Below are 14,053 nucleotides of genomic sequence, written 5' to 3'. Positions count from 1 at the left end.
TTAGAATTGACATTTTTGATTAACGATTCTTTTTCGTGGAATTCCTTAAATTGTTTTTGATTGGCTTGAGTTTCGAAAAAAGCCTTTCTGCAGTGGAAATTGTTGCTATTAATTAAAAAAAAAAAAAAATATCTAGATACTATAACACTAAATATGGGTATACCCACAGAATAACTTATTTAATAATTTTCTAGTATGAATATAGTCAAATTATGTAAATGGACTTTGTTATCATTTAAGTTTTTCAATTTGCGTAACTGTCGACATACAAATCACTTTCAACCATTTATAAACAACAGTTTTTGACTTTCATTGTAAATTTCAAAATCCTTGTATAAGCATCTTTTTAAAATGCGAACTTTGGAAAATCCTTTTTTAGTGCACCCTAATACATGGTACCTATAGTGCTAGTCCAGCTTTCAAGTTTAGTCTATACAATATACGAGTACATTGGTCAGTTAATTTTTTTATTAAATAATAATATAATAATATAATCACTTTCAGTTTATTCAGTCAGTCAGAACATATTCGAATATATAATATGTAAGTAGGATTAGATGACCTCGAGCACTTCGTTTTCCTTATAAAATTTAAACTTAAAACGTGAGTGCACTTGTGTGTATTTAGTGCTTATTAATTCAAAGCAAGCTGAGGGTACAATGTACCCGGTACATACTACATGGTACCTATACTCGTGAGTATATGCATGCACTTGAACTTCCTCCTCGCCCCACCTAAATATTTCGTCGAGACTGTCTCCGTGAGAGTAGGGCTGACGGAATTGCATGATCCAAACTTTGTCCAAATTGTTATTTAATATTCCATGTAATGATGTTCAAAAATAAAAATAAAAATAAATATAATGTTTATTTTAAATCAGCTGATAGTGAAAGGTAACTTTTTTTATGGATAGATGTTAGCATAAGTACCTAAACAAATATAGGTATTGATATATGTGGAGATGATTTTAATCAACGCGGTTAAAAAATATAACGACATGCAATTATAAAATACCTATTTACAATACTGTAGCAACCTTTAATCGGACCACTAACAGCTGTGAAAGTTTTAACGCAAAATTAAATGCCTTTTTTCATTTAGTACATCCAAATATTTCTATTCTTGTCGATCATCTTCTCGGAATACAGTGTGATAGGTACATATATAAAATTAAGCAGCAAAGCAAAGAGACCATGTAAAAAACATTAGAAAAAGAAAATTTTTAACAGGAGCAGACATTATTATATAAATAAGCAAATTTTTCAAATTTGCAAATTTGACTTTTTTAAATCGGTATCAGTTAAACACACCACTGTTCCACCTGATTCATTATTTTCTTATATTGCAGCTACAATATGTTTTTTTCAGCCCATTTGCTTCATTGAACTTTTTTACTTATTATTATGACTAGGTACCTAGTATACTTAGTGAATAGGTACTACTATTTTAGTAATTGTAATTTATAATTTGTAACTAAAACATAAGAAAACTTGTAATAGCATTTAATGTGCTGGGACATTATACCTAATTTAAATTAAATTAAAAAAATTATTACTACTTGTTATTTATTACCACACACCTGCTATAATATACTACAATTTATTTTCATATATGTTTATTATTTCTTCTGTCTATTTTTAGCAGTTCTACTCTCTGCATAAGCTGAACAAATAGTGCGGAACTTTTTTAAATTTAAAACACGGTCAATCAAATCACGCCACTTCTGTATAAAATTCAAAATAATAAATCAATATGTTAAATGTATCTTATATTCTTACAATGAGCTGTATAAATTGAAAATATTTTATTCTTACTTTACATGGATAATATTCATGTTCAGTTATTGTCAATAGTGTTTCCAAAATAATTGGTTGTAAAATCACCGAATTAATTTCGCAGTCTCTAAATACACTACGAATCAAAGTGAATATGGCGTCATTGACTAATTCGCCATTTTTATTGTAATTTTGTAGAACAGCTCCATACTTATACATTATATCGGTTGTAGCAAATCTAGCATAGATAATATTAGGTTTAAATTTCATTAGGTACATCTAAACTGGATGATCAATTTAATGTAATAAAAAGTGATCACTATTTCAAAAACTATAAACATTTTTGAGAAAAAAAATGTATAATTTTAAGCCGTTAATAACGGCTTTTTTTATCGTTCTACTAAAAATAAAATAATAATAAATAATATAGCACCTAAGTAAAAGAAATATTTTCAAAAACGTTTGTATATCCTGAAATAATGAATGTTTTACGTTAAATAGATCCTCCGTATAGTAATTAGTAATTATTATTATTCTGGATTCATATAATTTGTAATCTATAAAGGTTACCTTTTAAAATGTTCAGTAGTATCATCTGTAGTCCAATAATCTAGATTATCCAACAATAATATTAACTTATGGTTTGTAATTATTAAATCTACCAAGTATTCAAATGTCTGTAAGTCGCTATTATAGAAATTGATAAGCATTGAGAATAATGACATGATATCTTCTTTCCAAGTTGTAGATGCTGGTGAACTATCATCTATATGCATATAATAATTTTAAAAATATTGAATAATTTGCATAACATAATATTACAATTAACAAATAAAATATATCAACAATTGACATAGAAGTGAACTAAGGTAAAATTTGAATAATTGGTTAAATGTACATTGTATATTTTAACATTCACTATAAGGAATACCGATAATATTTCTAAGTAGGTAATATTACATTATTATTGCTTTATTGTTAATTCAATACCAAAGTTAAACTTGCCATTGTTGGATCAAACAATGAATAGAAGATACCTGCAAGAGGGTTAGTAATTAAGAGGAAATAACTGATATTCAAGTACAACACTATACATGATGTGACACAAATATTGACATTTCATAAATAAAAATATTATGACTTGTAGAACTTAATAGAAAATATTATTACGAATTCTGGGTCCAGACGTTTATCGTGTAAAATGGATCTTTAATTTAGATGTTTGATTATGTTGAGCAAATATTAGTTTTTATAAATAAGCTATACAATAAGTAAACTACAACATGAAATAAATCAGTTTTCTGCATTCACAAAACTCAAGAGGATGCTACATCCGCGACCCGCATGTGTTGTCTTCTTCTTACAAAGTTACAAGTGCGTAACATAGCAAATTATATGCTCAGTAGATCACGCTTAGCTCCGTTAGTTTAAAATTTAGAGTAAGTCTTATAGAAATTAAAGTTAATATTATTATGGAGGGCTTCTCATAGGCTTTTTATTATATTTTAATTTTAAAGCGAGTTATGAGTATTTTAAGATATACAAACAATTTAAAATTTTTAGAACTGAATTCTATTGAAAATAATAGAATATAATATGTACTTATATAAACATTCGGTGAAACTATAGTCATTTTTTTTAAAGTTACGTTAAAAACCAAAATCGATTTTGTCGAAAACTGATTGTGCCTAAAATTTCCCGTTTTCCCCTTAATTTTTAGTTTGTTTATCCCAATTATTTAAAAAATATCAAAATATTTTTACTTTTGACCCCCCAAAGTACCAACTAGATTCACTTTCTGATCGAACGAGGTTCTGAAATCAAAAATCGAAGCACTTTTACTGCCCCAAAACTTGATGATAGACACAAAAAAAAAAAAAAAAAAAAACACACATCATGGTAAAATCAATATATTCATCGATCCACTCAGAATCTAAAATTATTCGAATAATTATCTAGATAAAATTTTGCCAACTCTGTTTGGGGGTTATAAAATAAGATTTGTATACATTTTTAATTACTTATGAACCTAACCTAATTTATCTATGTTTTAATTTTTTACGAAAGCGATTCACATCCTTCAGTCATTTGCTAATAATTTTAGATATTTTGTATTTGCTATAAAAAACGTACGAGAAACAGAAATATTAAAATGTTTATAAACAGCCTAATAATAAGGGTCAAAATATTTCTATAATGTCTATAGACAATGCTGATTTACCTACATAGTTGGTTTAAATGCCAAGTTTCTATAGTTATTTATTTTTTAATTACAATAAAAATAAAATTGCTTAGATAAAAATTATTGTAAATTTATTTATATTTAAGACCATTAATACGTCAACAAATCTATCAAAAACTAGTAAGTATAGTACTAAAAATAGTTGATACTAAAATAAAAGAATATTAACTATATATTATGTAATATATATATATATATATATATATATTCCAACTTACTGTTAAGATCTTGTAATAGGTCTGTGTTTTTGAATAGTGTAACAGTTGTTTTTCGATAAAAATCGATTGTCTCAACTACTTCTTTAAATACCATGACTACCTTTTAGATGTACGAAAAACAAATTTTAAAATAAAAGAAATCATTGTATAAAAATGTATGCTAATACGTACTAAATACAATTGTCTGACATATATATGAATATCATCAGGTTTTTGCTGTTCTGCCATCGTTAGTTTATTTGCAATGTTATGACCTTCTGAAGCCACTTTTTTAATCAGTTTTAATGAAATAATCCCTCTATAATATAATAGTTTAATAGTTTATATTTTAATGTTCTAAAATATTTATCAATTATACATTAATCCACCTGATTAATTTCAATTCAATTTTGTTGAACTTGCAAAATCTACAAAGATATATTAAAACCCAGAAAAAATGTGACAAATCAATGTTGTGCTGTGTATTTGATAGTATGCTATAAACTTCATCAACGATAGTACTGAATCCATTTTGTAAAAAATGAATAGCGAATTTTTTGATTTGAAGAAAGACTATGTTTCTATCCAGACTTTCGTCATCGTGAGTTGGTAATGTTTTAAACCTTAAAAATGAATTTAATAAAAGATATATAAGTATTAAAATAAAAATATATAGGTACTTTAAATGGTATATTATTTACATATTTTTAGTCAATTTTGTATCCATATTTTTGGCAATAGTGTCAAGGTCAACTATAGTGGCATTATGTGCAGAGGTTAAAGTGGGAAAAAATTCCAGAGGGGATTTATTTTTCCAAAAAGTTTTAAGCGTTCCATATATAATTTTATGTATAATGTCTAATGTATAAAATCCTAATTTGTTAAAGGGGACGCTTTTTAACCGCCGTTAGAGGTAAGAGGGCTGAGTCCTCCTGCGCCCCCCCCCCACTTTAACCCCTGATTATGTGTTACAGAAAGTTCATATTTATGTAGCATTCTTCTAGGTTGTAAATTAGAAAAGTTTATCTTTCTTTCTGTTTTAGTGGAATGACTGAAATAATTGAGTTTTCACTACAATTAAATATATTTTTTATTTTATTATAAGTTAATCTTAGACCATAAATTGTCTAATGAAATTCTTCTAAATTTATCTCTTCAATCTATTCTGTTGATTCCTTTTAATGTAAATCAAATAAAACTGTTCTATATTTCTATTCTTACGCGATATTCTGGATAGAAATACTATCTTCAAAATAATGGCCACATATCTACATTTCCTTTCAATTATTTTTGTCACACATGCACCGCCTCATTAGTTTTTTTGAAATTTCATTATTATTATTATAATTATGTTGTTATATTTAAAATAATATTTTGTGATTTTATATGACTTTTTAAAACTATGTTCTTAAAATATCTCTTAATTTCGTTTAAAAATAAAAACATCAAACTTAAGTTTTTTATGGGATAACCCTTTTTACAATCTTCATACTTAAATATTTTCCTGTCAATAATTCATCCAGTATATCTACAGTTTGGTGTATAGATTTTAAATTTTATCAATCAAATTAATCTTGCGAAATGCAATTTTTACCTTTGTAAATTAAATATTGATTTTTTGAATAACATTTTTCTTCCAACTTCGTCTTTTACAGCCACCTGTTAATTTAAGAATACATAAATATTATATCTTAGACCATTTAAAATAATGTGCCGTTGTTTTTCATAAAATCTAATTCACAAATCACAAGGATTATCCTTAAATGAAACATGGAAGTAAAAATACATACTTATTTATATTCTCTTCATAAAAAATATTAAAACCACAATAAGCACTGATAATAAATAAATCTAGAATCAAAATTGTACCTATTTTACTGTTGTGTCGTACATAAAGAGATTCTGAGATAGGGTTGAAATTGTATGCTTTATCAAACTTTATTTTGAATGCATTATCAGACGATGTTATTTTTATACTACGAGTACTATTTATTGCGTTCACATTACATTTATTTTATTATATAATTTTGGATATAATTTAATATAGTAGCATTGATTATAAATACTAGTATTTATAATCAATGATAGTAGTAATGTTACAGTAAAAAGGAATAAAGTCATAAAATAAGTAATGGCTCTATTGTACAGTAGGTGTCAGTATAGGTACCTTAATTTAGTAAATGACTGTAGTACTGTAATGTATTTGTTAAATTTGAATTCAATAACAAATCGTTGCAATATAATCGAAGCATATTAACTGCATCGAAAGATGAAAACAAATAGAAGACAAAATACATCATTGTAAGGTTAACTGAAAACAATAATTTAATTCGTTTAACGAGAACGGCTGCTAATCGTTCATATGTGGTTTATCAAAATGTGATTATGATTTATGGCTATCATTGTGGAGGCATATTAAGGGGTATTAAATTATTTAGCAGATAATATCTTTAAACTAAAATTATGAGTTATTACTGGATGATGTGATGGTGTGATGTTCAGACTATAATTGATAATTGTCTTATTTATCTCTGAAGCAACGTCATCGTTTTGGAAAACCAGAGCAAATAATTCAACGACTGGCGCTGCCCATTTTCTTCGCAACGAATCGTGAATCAAAACCATAAGTGTCTATAAATATATATATATATATAAAAACAAGTTAAAATTGCTAAAATTTTAAAACATTTCAAATACTTTAACAATCATAAATAGTTAATGCGAGATTTTATATCATTTATATTGCTTGTAATATTGTACTCGCTCGGTGCCTATTCCAACACACGATTTCCATAATTTTTGTTTCTGAAAATATTTAGTATCTGTATGACCATCTCCCAAATTTGTATACCTTTAGTTTACGCCCCACAAACAAAAAACCTAGGTGGTGACATAGAAAAATTTCCCCAGCACCCAAGCTTCAATGATAAAACCAATTGATGATAGGAATTTTAGTTGCTTTTGAAAAATTGTTTCAATCGGCACAGTTACAATAAAATAACAATTCCAAAACACTCGTTACATTGGTACTTTTTTTAAATTACTTATGGAGGTACTCAGATTTGACTCATTAGATATAAAACTATAAAGTATCCGAATTTCCGAATATAAGTTTTTATAATGATTATTTTATTATGCTGCGTACAGCACTATTTTACACAATTTTTCAGTTCTTCTACTAATAATCCAAGTCATCATAATCGATTTTGGTGACTACAATTAATTTCGTAATTAATATGATGTATGATATTTTTAGAAATTATTTTTACCTATATAATCGACAAGAATCCTTGAAAACTTAAAATATCAAAACGTTCATTCTCATTTTATACATTTTGCCATTTTGGTGGCCTATCCCCCTATCCATTCTTATATTATTATCTATAAATTTGTCATACTTTGTCACAATAAAAATCTTTATTTTATGCAAATAATAAATGTTTGATATATTTTTACTAAATGTTTATAATGCTTATTAAAATAAAACTAATTGTCTCACTGATACCTAGCGGTTCAACCGATGTTGTTCGTATCTATTTACTACTCACTATTTGGGTGCCAATATAAATTAGTTAACATAAAATTATTACGAACATTAAAACACAAATATTTAATTTGATAAGCTCTCTGCATATCGTATGGTAATTATTATTTAATATTTTCATAAACATTAAAAATATAATAATACAGAATACTACATACAGGTATATTTGTTTCAATATTACAATAATATGATATGTAAACAGTGTTTATATAAATTATTATTTCTCCAAAAACAACATTTGTATTTACATATCTAATTGGTTAAAATGAAATATTGGCAACAGTGAGGAGTAAATCGTTTGGTTCTTTGAATAATTTTTCTATATAGGTACCGTATTACCGTCCTATCATAATAATAGTATGTAGTAAATTCGTAAATTCTAGATTTCCACAATAGTTTTGTACTTTACCAGCATTAAAATAAGCTTCTGACATATTATCATTTTAAACTACTACATAAACAATACTAAAAAAAAACTGTAACTAATGGCCTATGATGCCGGGTTGTAAAAATAGATCCATAAAAAAACAATTATATTACCTCTCCAAATTGTTCACAAAAAAGAATCAATAATATTTTCTTTTGATACTGATCCTCATCTACGGAAAGAATATTTCTTATTAAAAGTAAACAATCACTTATAATTGATATAGCATAAATATTGAAACATCCGAGAGTTTTGGATAACTGAAAAAAAACACAGCACAATAATAAATATTAAAAATAAATAAAACGAAGAAGTCGTTGAATACTAAGTTTTGAGTGTATGTTTCAGTGAGTTAAAAGAATTATATGCCGGTATATATGGAATTATGGATTAATATGCCACATATATTATGTACTTACACAGACACTCGTTATTATAGGTACCTATTAAGTAGATAGATACCTTTGAATTTAAAAGAAAATCATTGTACCTATATCCGTATGATATAATATGATGAAAACGATTCTGAATTGAAGACGGTCTTTTCGACTATGTAGGACATATGTATATTATTCATTAAGGACATTTTATTATATTGTTATGTGTAAAATATCATTGTGCATCATTTTTTATAGAAACTTAATGGTGAAACATTGTAAGCTTTAACCATTTATTATATATTATATATACTATTTTAACCAATTAGGTGCTGTGTAAATACAAATACTGCAGTATTTACAATCAATGGTTTTACGAATAATGTTTTTTTTTATTATTATTATTATTATTATAACAAAATAACAAAAATCGTTTGAGGAAATCTGTTATTATCCTGTATGCAGTCTAATTTTGAATTTTAATCATAAGAAATATTTGTGACTTTACCCTATTTTTTTCATTCCAGTTAAAAAATCATGAAAAAATGTATTAGGTATAATTTTAAAGTTTTACCATTCCAAAATTCTATGACAAATAAAACAATTAAATAAATTAAACTACACTTTCATTGTAAAATCAATACATCCTTGCTACATTCAAAATATAAAAATAGTTAATATGATGAATATAAATATTTACTTCTTCAATATATTTTTTTATTATCTGTATAATACGTTTAATGGATCTTGAGTCTGTCCATAAGGCTTTATTTGTCAGTAATAACTGTTTTAGTTGAATTATATTTGAATGGTCAAATTCATCGACATGCTGTTTGGTACTCAGTATTATACATTCTATTGGAGCTATTAGATTAGTTAAAACTCTGTAAAAAATTAATTAAAGAAATGTTTTAAAATAATTATAATATAATATATATAATTATATACGAGTATATAAAATAAAAATTACATACTTAATTAAAATGGATAATATTTTGCTGTCATTAACTGCGATGAACATTGGTATTAGATCCTAAATATAAATACATAAAATATAAAAATCAATATTGAAACATAAGTGAAAACAATTTGTAGATTCTATACTTCTATACCTAACAGCTATAATTTTTAAATATGAATAGTTTAACATATTTTTTATTCTTTATAAATTATATAGGTATTTATTATTTAATATTTAGAAAAACTAGGTGAACATTTTAACGAGGTACTTGTGTTTATTTATTTCAATAATTTAAATAAACAACGCTATGCTGCACTTAGCCTTATAATAATGTGCGTTATGTGGGAATTGAAAAAATAATCTACATGACTTATTTATAAATTATAAATTATTGGTAAGATATAAAGTTTATTTAACTAAAGTAAAACAACCAACATGTTTGTTAAGAGGACGCCACACCCGTCTCCGTCATACAAATGCGTAGCATAACACATTTTACACTCAGCAGATCACGTTTATCTCCGTTAGTTTAAAATTTAGAATAAATTGACCTATCATAAAAATTAAAGGCAAGATTATTATCTAGGATATTTCATGGGGTTTTTATTATATTTTTATTTTAAAGCGAGTTATGAATATTTTAAAATTGTAAATTGTTTGAATATCTAAAAATACTTATAACTCGTTTTAAAATTAAAATATAATAAAAAGCTCATAAGATGTCCTATATCAGAGGTATTCAAACTTTTTCAGCACGCGGCTCCTTTGGATGTTCACAATATGTTTACGGCTCCCAAATTATTATGAAAAAATTGAAACAATACACGGATACATTATGGGAGATATGTTATATGGGTGATAATAACAGTGACTTTAGTACTAGAAATAAAACTTCAAATGGTCGAATCGTAAGGTGTGTCGTTTTCATTTCAATAATGATTGAGGATAATATTTATAATAATTATACAGGACCTACGTATGATGTTGGTTTTCGGTGCTTTGACGCGGCTCCCTTTGCAAACTCTCGCGACGCCCCTGGGAGCCGCGACGCACAGTTTGAATACCTCTGACCTATATAATAATCTTAATTCTTATAACAGGTCAATTCACTCTAAATTTTAAACTAACGGAGATAATCTTGATCTAATTAGTGTAAAATTTGTTTTGCTATACGCACTTGTACGATGGAGACAACACATGAAAATCTGGTGTCCTCTTAATGAATAACATCTGTATAAAAAATTATTAAAATATCAAAAATACATACATCATTCTATAACTTTTTTTATATGCTCGGAAACAAAAAAATTATTTTTATTTGCTTAACATTTTGAGTAACTTGTGCTACCTTTATTTATTTTTTCCCTAATGTTTTATGAAACTGTTGAGATTTGTTTTGAATTTAATTTTGACCCCCACTAATCTCAAGTACTAACCAAATTCATTTTCAAGATGCTGAAATTGAATATCGAAGTAGTTTCACTATCCCAAAAGGTAATGTATTTATTTTAAAATCAATACATTCATCACCCTGCTCAGAATCTAAAACAATAGGAGGCAGGTAGGTATATATTATATTTTTTTTTTTATCATAATAATATTTATAAGTTATAACCTAGTATATTAGAAAATATCATAACATAGTAGGTATATGTATTGGAAGTATATCTATAATCTTCATTTTTTATTCTGATCATAATATTGATTTAATTATATTTGTATTATTTATGTCTTTAAAATAGTATTCAGTTGTTTAAAATTCTTCAATTCTATACAAAAAATAACACTTTGTTGATGATGTTCAAAATATTTATTTTATAATCGCTACATTAATAATAAATAATAATGTACACACTTTTTTTAGTAGTTTCGAAGATTCAATAAGCAGTCTAAAATTGATGGGACTTTCTCCTGTTTCAATTAATTGATTATTTATATGCCAAAGTATTACTGAAAAAAAAAAACATTAATACTAATTACAATTATGCTGGTTGTTTTATATGCATAAAAGGGATACAAACTAGTTATTCAAAGTATTATTTATTTTGGCTTAAAATAATATACAAACATCTCATTGTGCGCAAGGCCATATATAAAAAAATTTTATTTTATTTATTTATTTGTGTTTTTTTTAGAGGGGGTTGGGTTAAAATTAAATCAAATGTTTATAATAATTTATTATAAAGTATTATATAGTGATATATTAAGTAAGGTTATTAATTCTCTGATAAATTTAATATTTTATAGTATTTAGTCTAGCAGTCTTTTTTTAATTTACGAAACGATCGACCTCGATTGATTTAAATTTGTCTTTGTACACTTAAAAGAGCTAGACCGCCTAAACCTATAGAATGTAAGATGTTCTTGGCCTGATAAATTTATTAAATAGTTTTTTAATTTTTTCATGATAGAAAATTTCTACATTTAATGTATGTTTGGGTGTTGAAGTTGAAACTGGTAATAAAGCTAATAATTTCAAAAAAAAAAGATATACTTGGAAACAATTCAGAGTTACATTTTATAGTATAGTATAATGCTTTTATAGATAAATTCAGATGGTCTTTTTCTAATTTTTCAGTTTAATTTCTTTTACACTATTATTTTAGTAGGTAGTTATTTTAAATCCAGAAATTCTAAATCAATTTTAAAAATTTGGCTCTATTTTAAAATTGATACATATTTTTGGTAATATTTCGTAAAATAATTTTAAGAATTTTTATGGTATTTTAATATCATGACGTAGGTATTGATAGTAGGTAATTCTTCTAATGTCAAGATAAGGTTTTTTTATATATTATATTCTTAAAAATTCTATTCTTATTAGTTATTACCGATCCTTTAGTAAAATTGCCCACCGATTTTATGGTAACGATATAGACTATAAAGTTACGGTTAGGTATGTTGAACATTACACGAATACAAGAGAACACTTCTATGAATCTTTTACAATATTGATAATAGGCGTGCTTACTATTTAACCACTCATTAAACCATATTATTGGAAAAACAAACAATAATTTTCAAAATAATTGTCTACACTATTGATACCGCTTATAGTTTCCATTGTCTAACGTCTTTGGAAATCGTAACATGTTAAATATATTACAATATAATGAATAAAACTATGCTAAATTTTAGTAATATTCTCTTATTAATTGCTATGAGCAGCTTAATAATAAAAGTCACTAAGAAATTATCATCTAATTAATAAAAGAGCATTAATAAAATCCAACATAATTTTTGTTAATTTGCTGCAATATTTAATAAATATACAAGATGCAACTAGGTACTGAAAATCACTAAAAACTTACTCAATGTTTCTATAATAAGTAAGCATATCAAACATAAAACACATTTTTTTGTATTCACAAATAATTTTGATTATTGATATAATTGTCTTATCAATCAAATTCTTATATATTATTTATTACCTAACTAAAAAAAAAATAATTATAACTTAATAATATTATATTTACCGTAACAATTTTCAGAAGGTGAATAATCATTAGCAATGCAAATTCGTAAATGATTAAATAAGCTTTCTGCTGAAAGTGCATTGCCATGTTTGAATGAATTATCCATTTCAATTATTTTTTTTCAGTAGGCAAGGCAAATTATAGTAATTCTAAAAAAAATAACGTTATAATAGATCAGAATAGTATATCTTACAAATATGAATAAATCATAATAGTTTTAACAGGTTTTGGGAATATTAATTATACTCAACAATATTTAAAAAGTTATTTGAAATGTTTGATACTTTAATAAAACTATCAAGCAAATATTAATTTAATTGTTTATTATTATTTAAATAAAATTATGGGCTCATGTAAAACCCTAACCGAACTAAAATCCTGCGTACGCTACTGCTTATCATATGTTCAAAGTAGGTACAGCACAACTTAAAAGAATAATATAATAAATTAATAAAGTTATCACATATAATGATAGATACCTATGATAGAAGTTCATAACATAGCATTTTACAGAGAAAATTTGTGTTGTTTCATTGGAAGGAGGAGGAAGATCGTAGAAATCGTCACTTGTTATTTGTTAAAAGTGTTAACAGGATACTACCCATGTTTCCGCCTTATGTGCTTACCTATGTCCACTAGTTTCAATAGTGTGTTGTTAGTTTTGATATTAAAGTAAACTGACCTACCTAAATTACAAAATTTTTAGATTTAAATATTATCTGTGCTTAAGTCTCAGAGAAATATATCATAAGTAAGTATATATAAGCACAAAATCAGAATTTGTAAATCAACAACTTTTGGATTATTTTTGAAGGCTGAAAGTTTACTAGCTGGGTCACTTCAACATTTTGAAATTTTTTTCGACCGCCGCATAATGGTCCATTAATAAGTATATGTAAACGTAAAAAATTTCCTAACTTTTTTCAAATTTATATAACCACTTTAAAGTTCGAATTTGCGCTTATAAATACTTACTAATGGACTATTATACGGAGGTGGAAAAAATTTCAAAATATTGAAGTGAACTGGCTGGCAAACTTTCAGCCTTCAGGGA

At 25.7% G+C, this 14,053-nt stretch overlaps 1 protein-coding gene across 1 annotated transcript; it reads right to left on the bottom strand.

Annotated features, from left to right (window-relative positions):
* Positions 1 to 1,577: 1,577 nt before the first annotated feature.
* LOC107163283 (protein timeless-like) lies at positions 1,578 to 13,133 on the bottom strand. Its single transcript, XM_015510623.2, has 15 exons — positions 13,000 to 13,133; positions 11,379 to 11,473; positions 9,537 to 9,595; positions 9,298 to 9,446; positions 9,137 to 9,148; positions 8,988 to 9,028; positions 8,299 to 8,445; positions 6,690 to 6,845; positions 5,809 to 5,873; positions 4,604 to 4,837; positions 4,407 to 4,533; positions 4,236 to 4,335; positions 2,346 to 2,541; positions 1,815 to 2,013; positions 1,578 to 1,723 (listed from the first exon to the last, which is right to left on the bottom strand). The coding sequence occupies exons 1-15, from the start codon at positions 13,103 to 13,105 to the stop codon at positions 1,619 to 1,621; spliced, it is 1,791 nt and encodes a 596-aa protein (XP_015366109.2). The 5' UTR covers positions 13,106 to 13,133; the 3' UTR covers positions 1,578 to 1,618.
* Between the last annotated feature and the right edge of the window lie 920 nt (positions 13,134 to 14,053).

Source organism: Diuraphis noxia, unplaced genomic scaffold (genome assembly GCF_037042655.1).
Source record: "Diuraphis noxia isolate RWA-SAM2 unplaced genomic scaffold, SU_Dnox_SAM2 contig0003, whole genome shotgun sequence".
In the NCBI taxonomy this organism is placed as follows: domain Eukaryota; kingdom Metazoa; phylum Arthropoda; class Insecta; order Hemiptera; family Aphididae; genus Diuraphis; species Diuraphis noxia.
The sequence above is the reverse complement of the archived record's forward strand: the minus strand, read 5'-3'. Positions and strand labels throughout refer to the sequence as shown.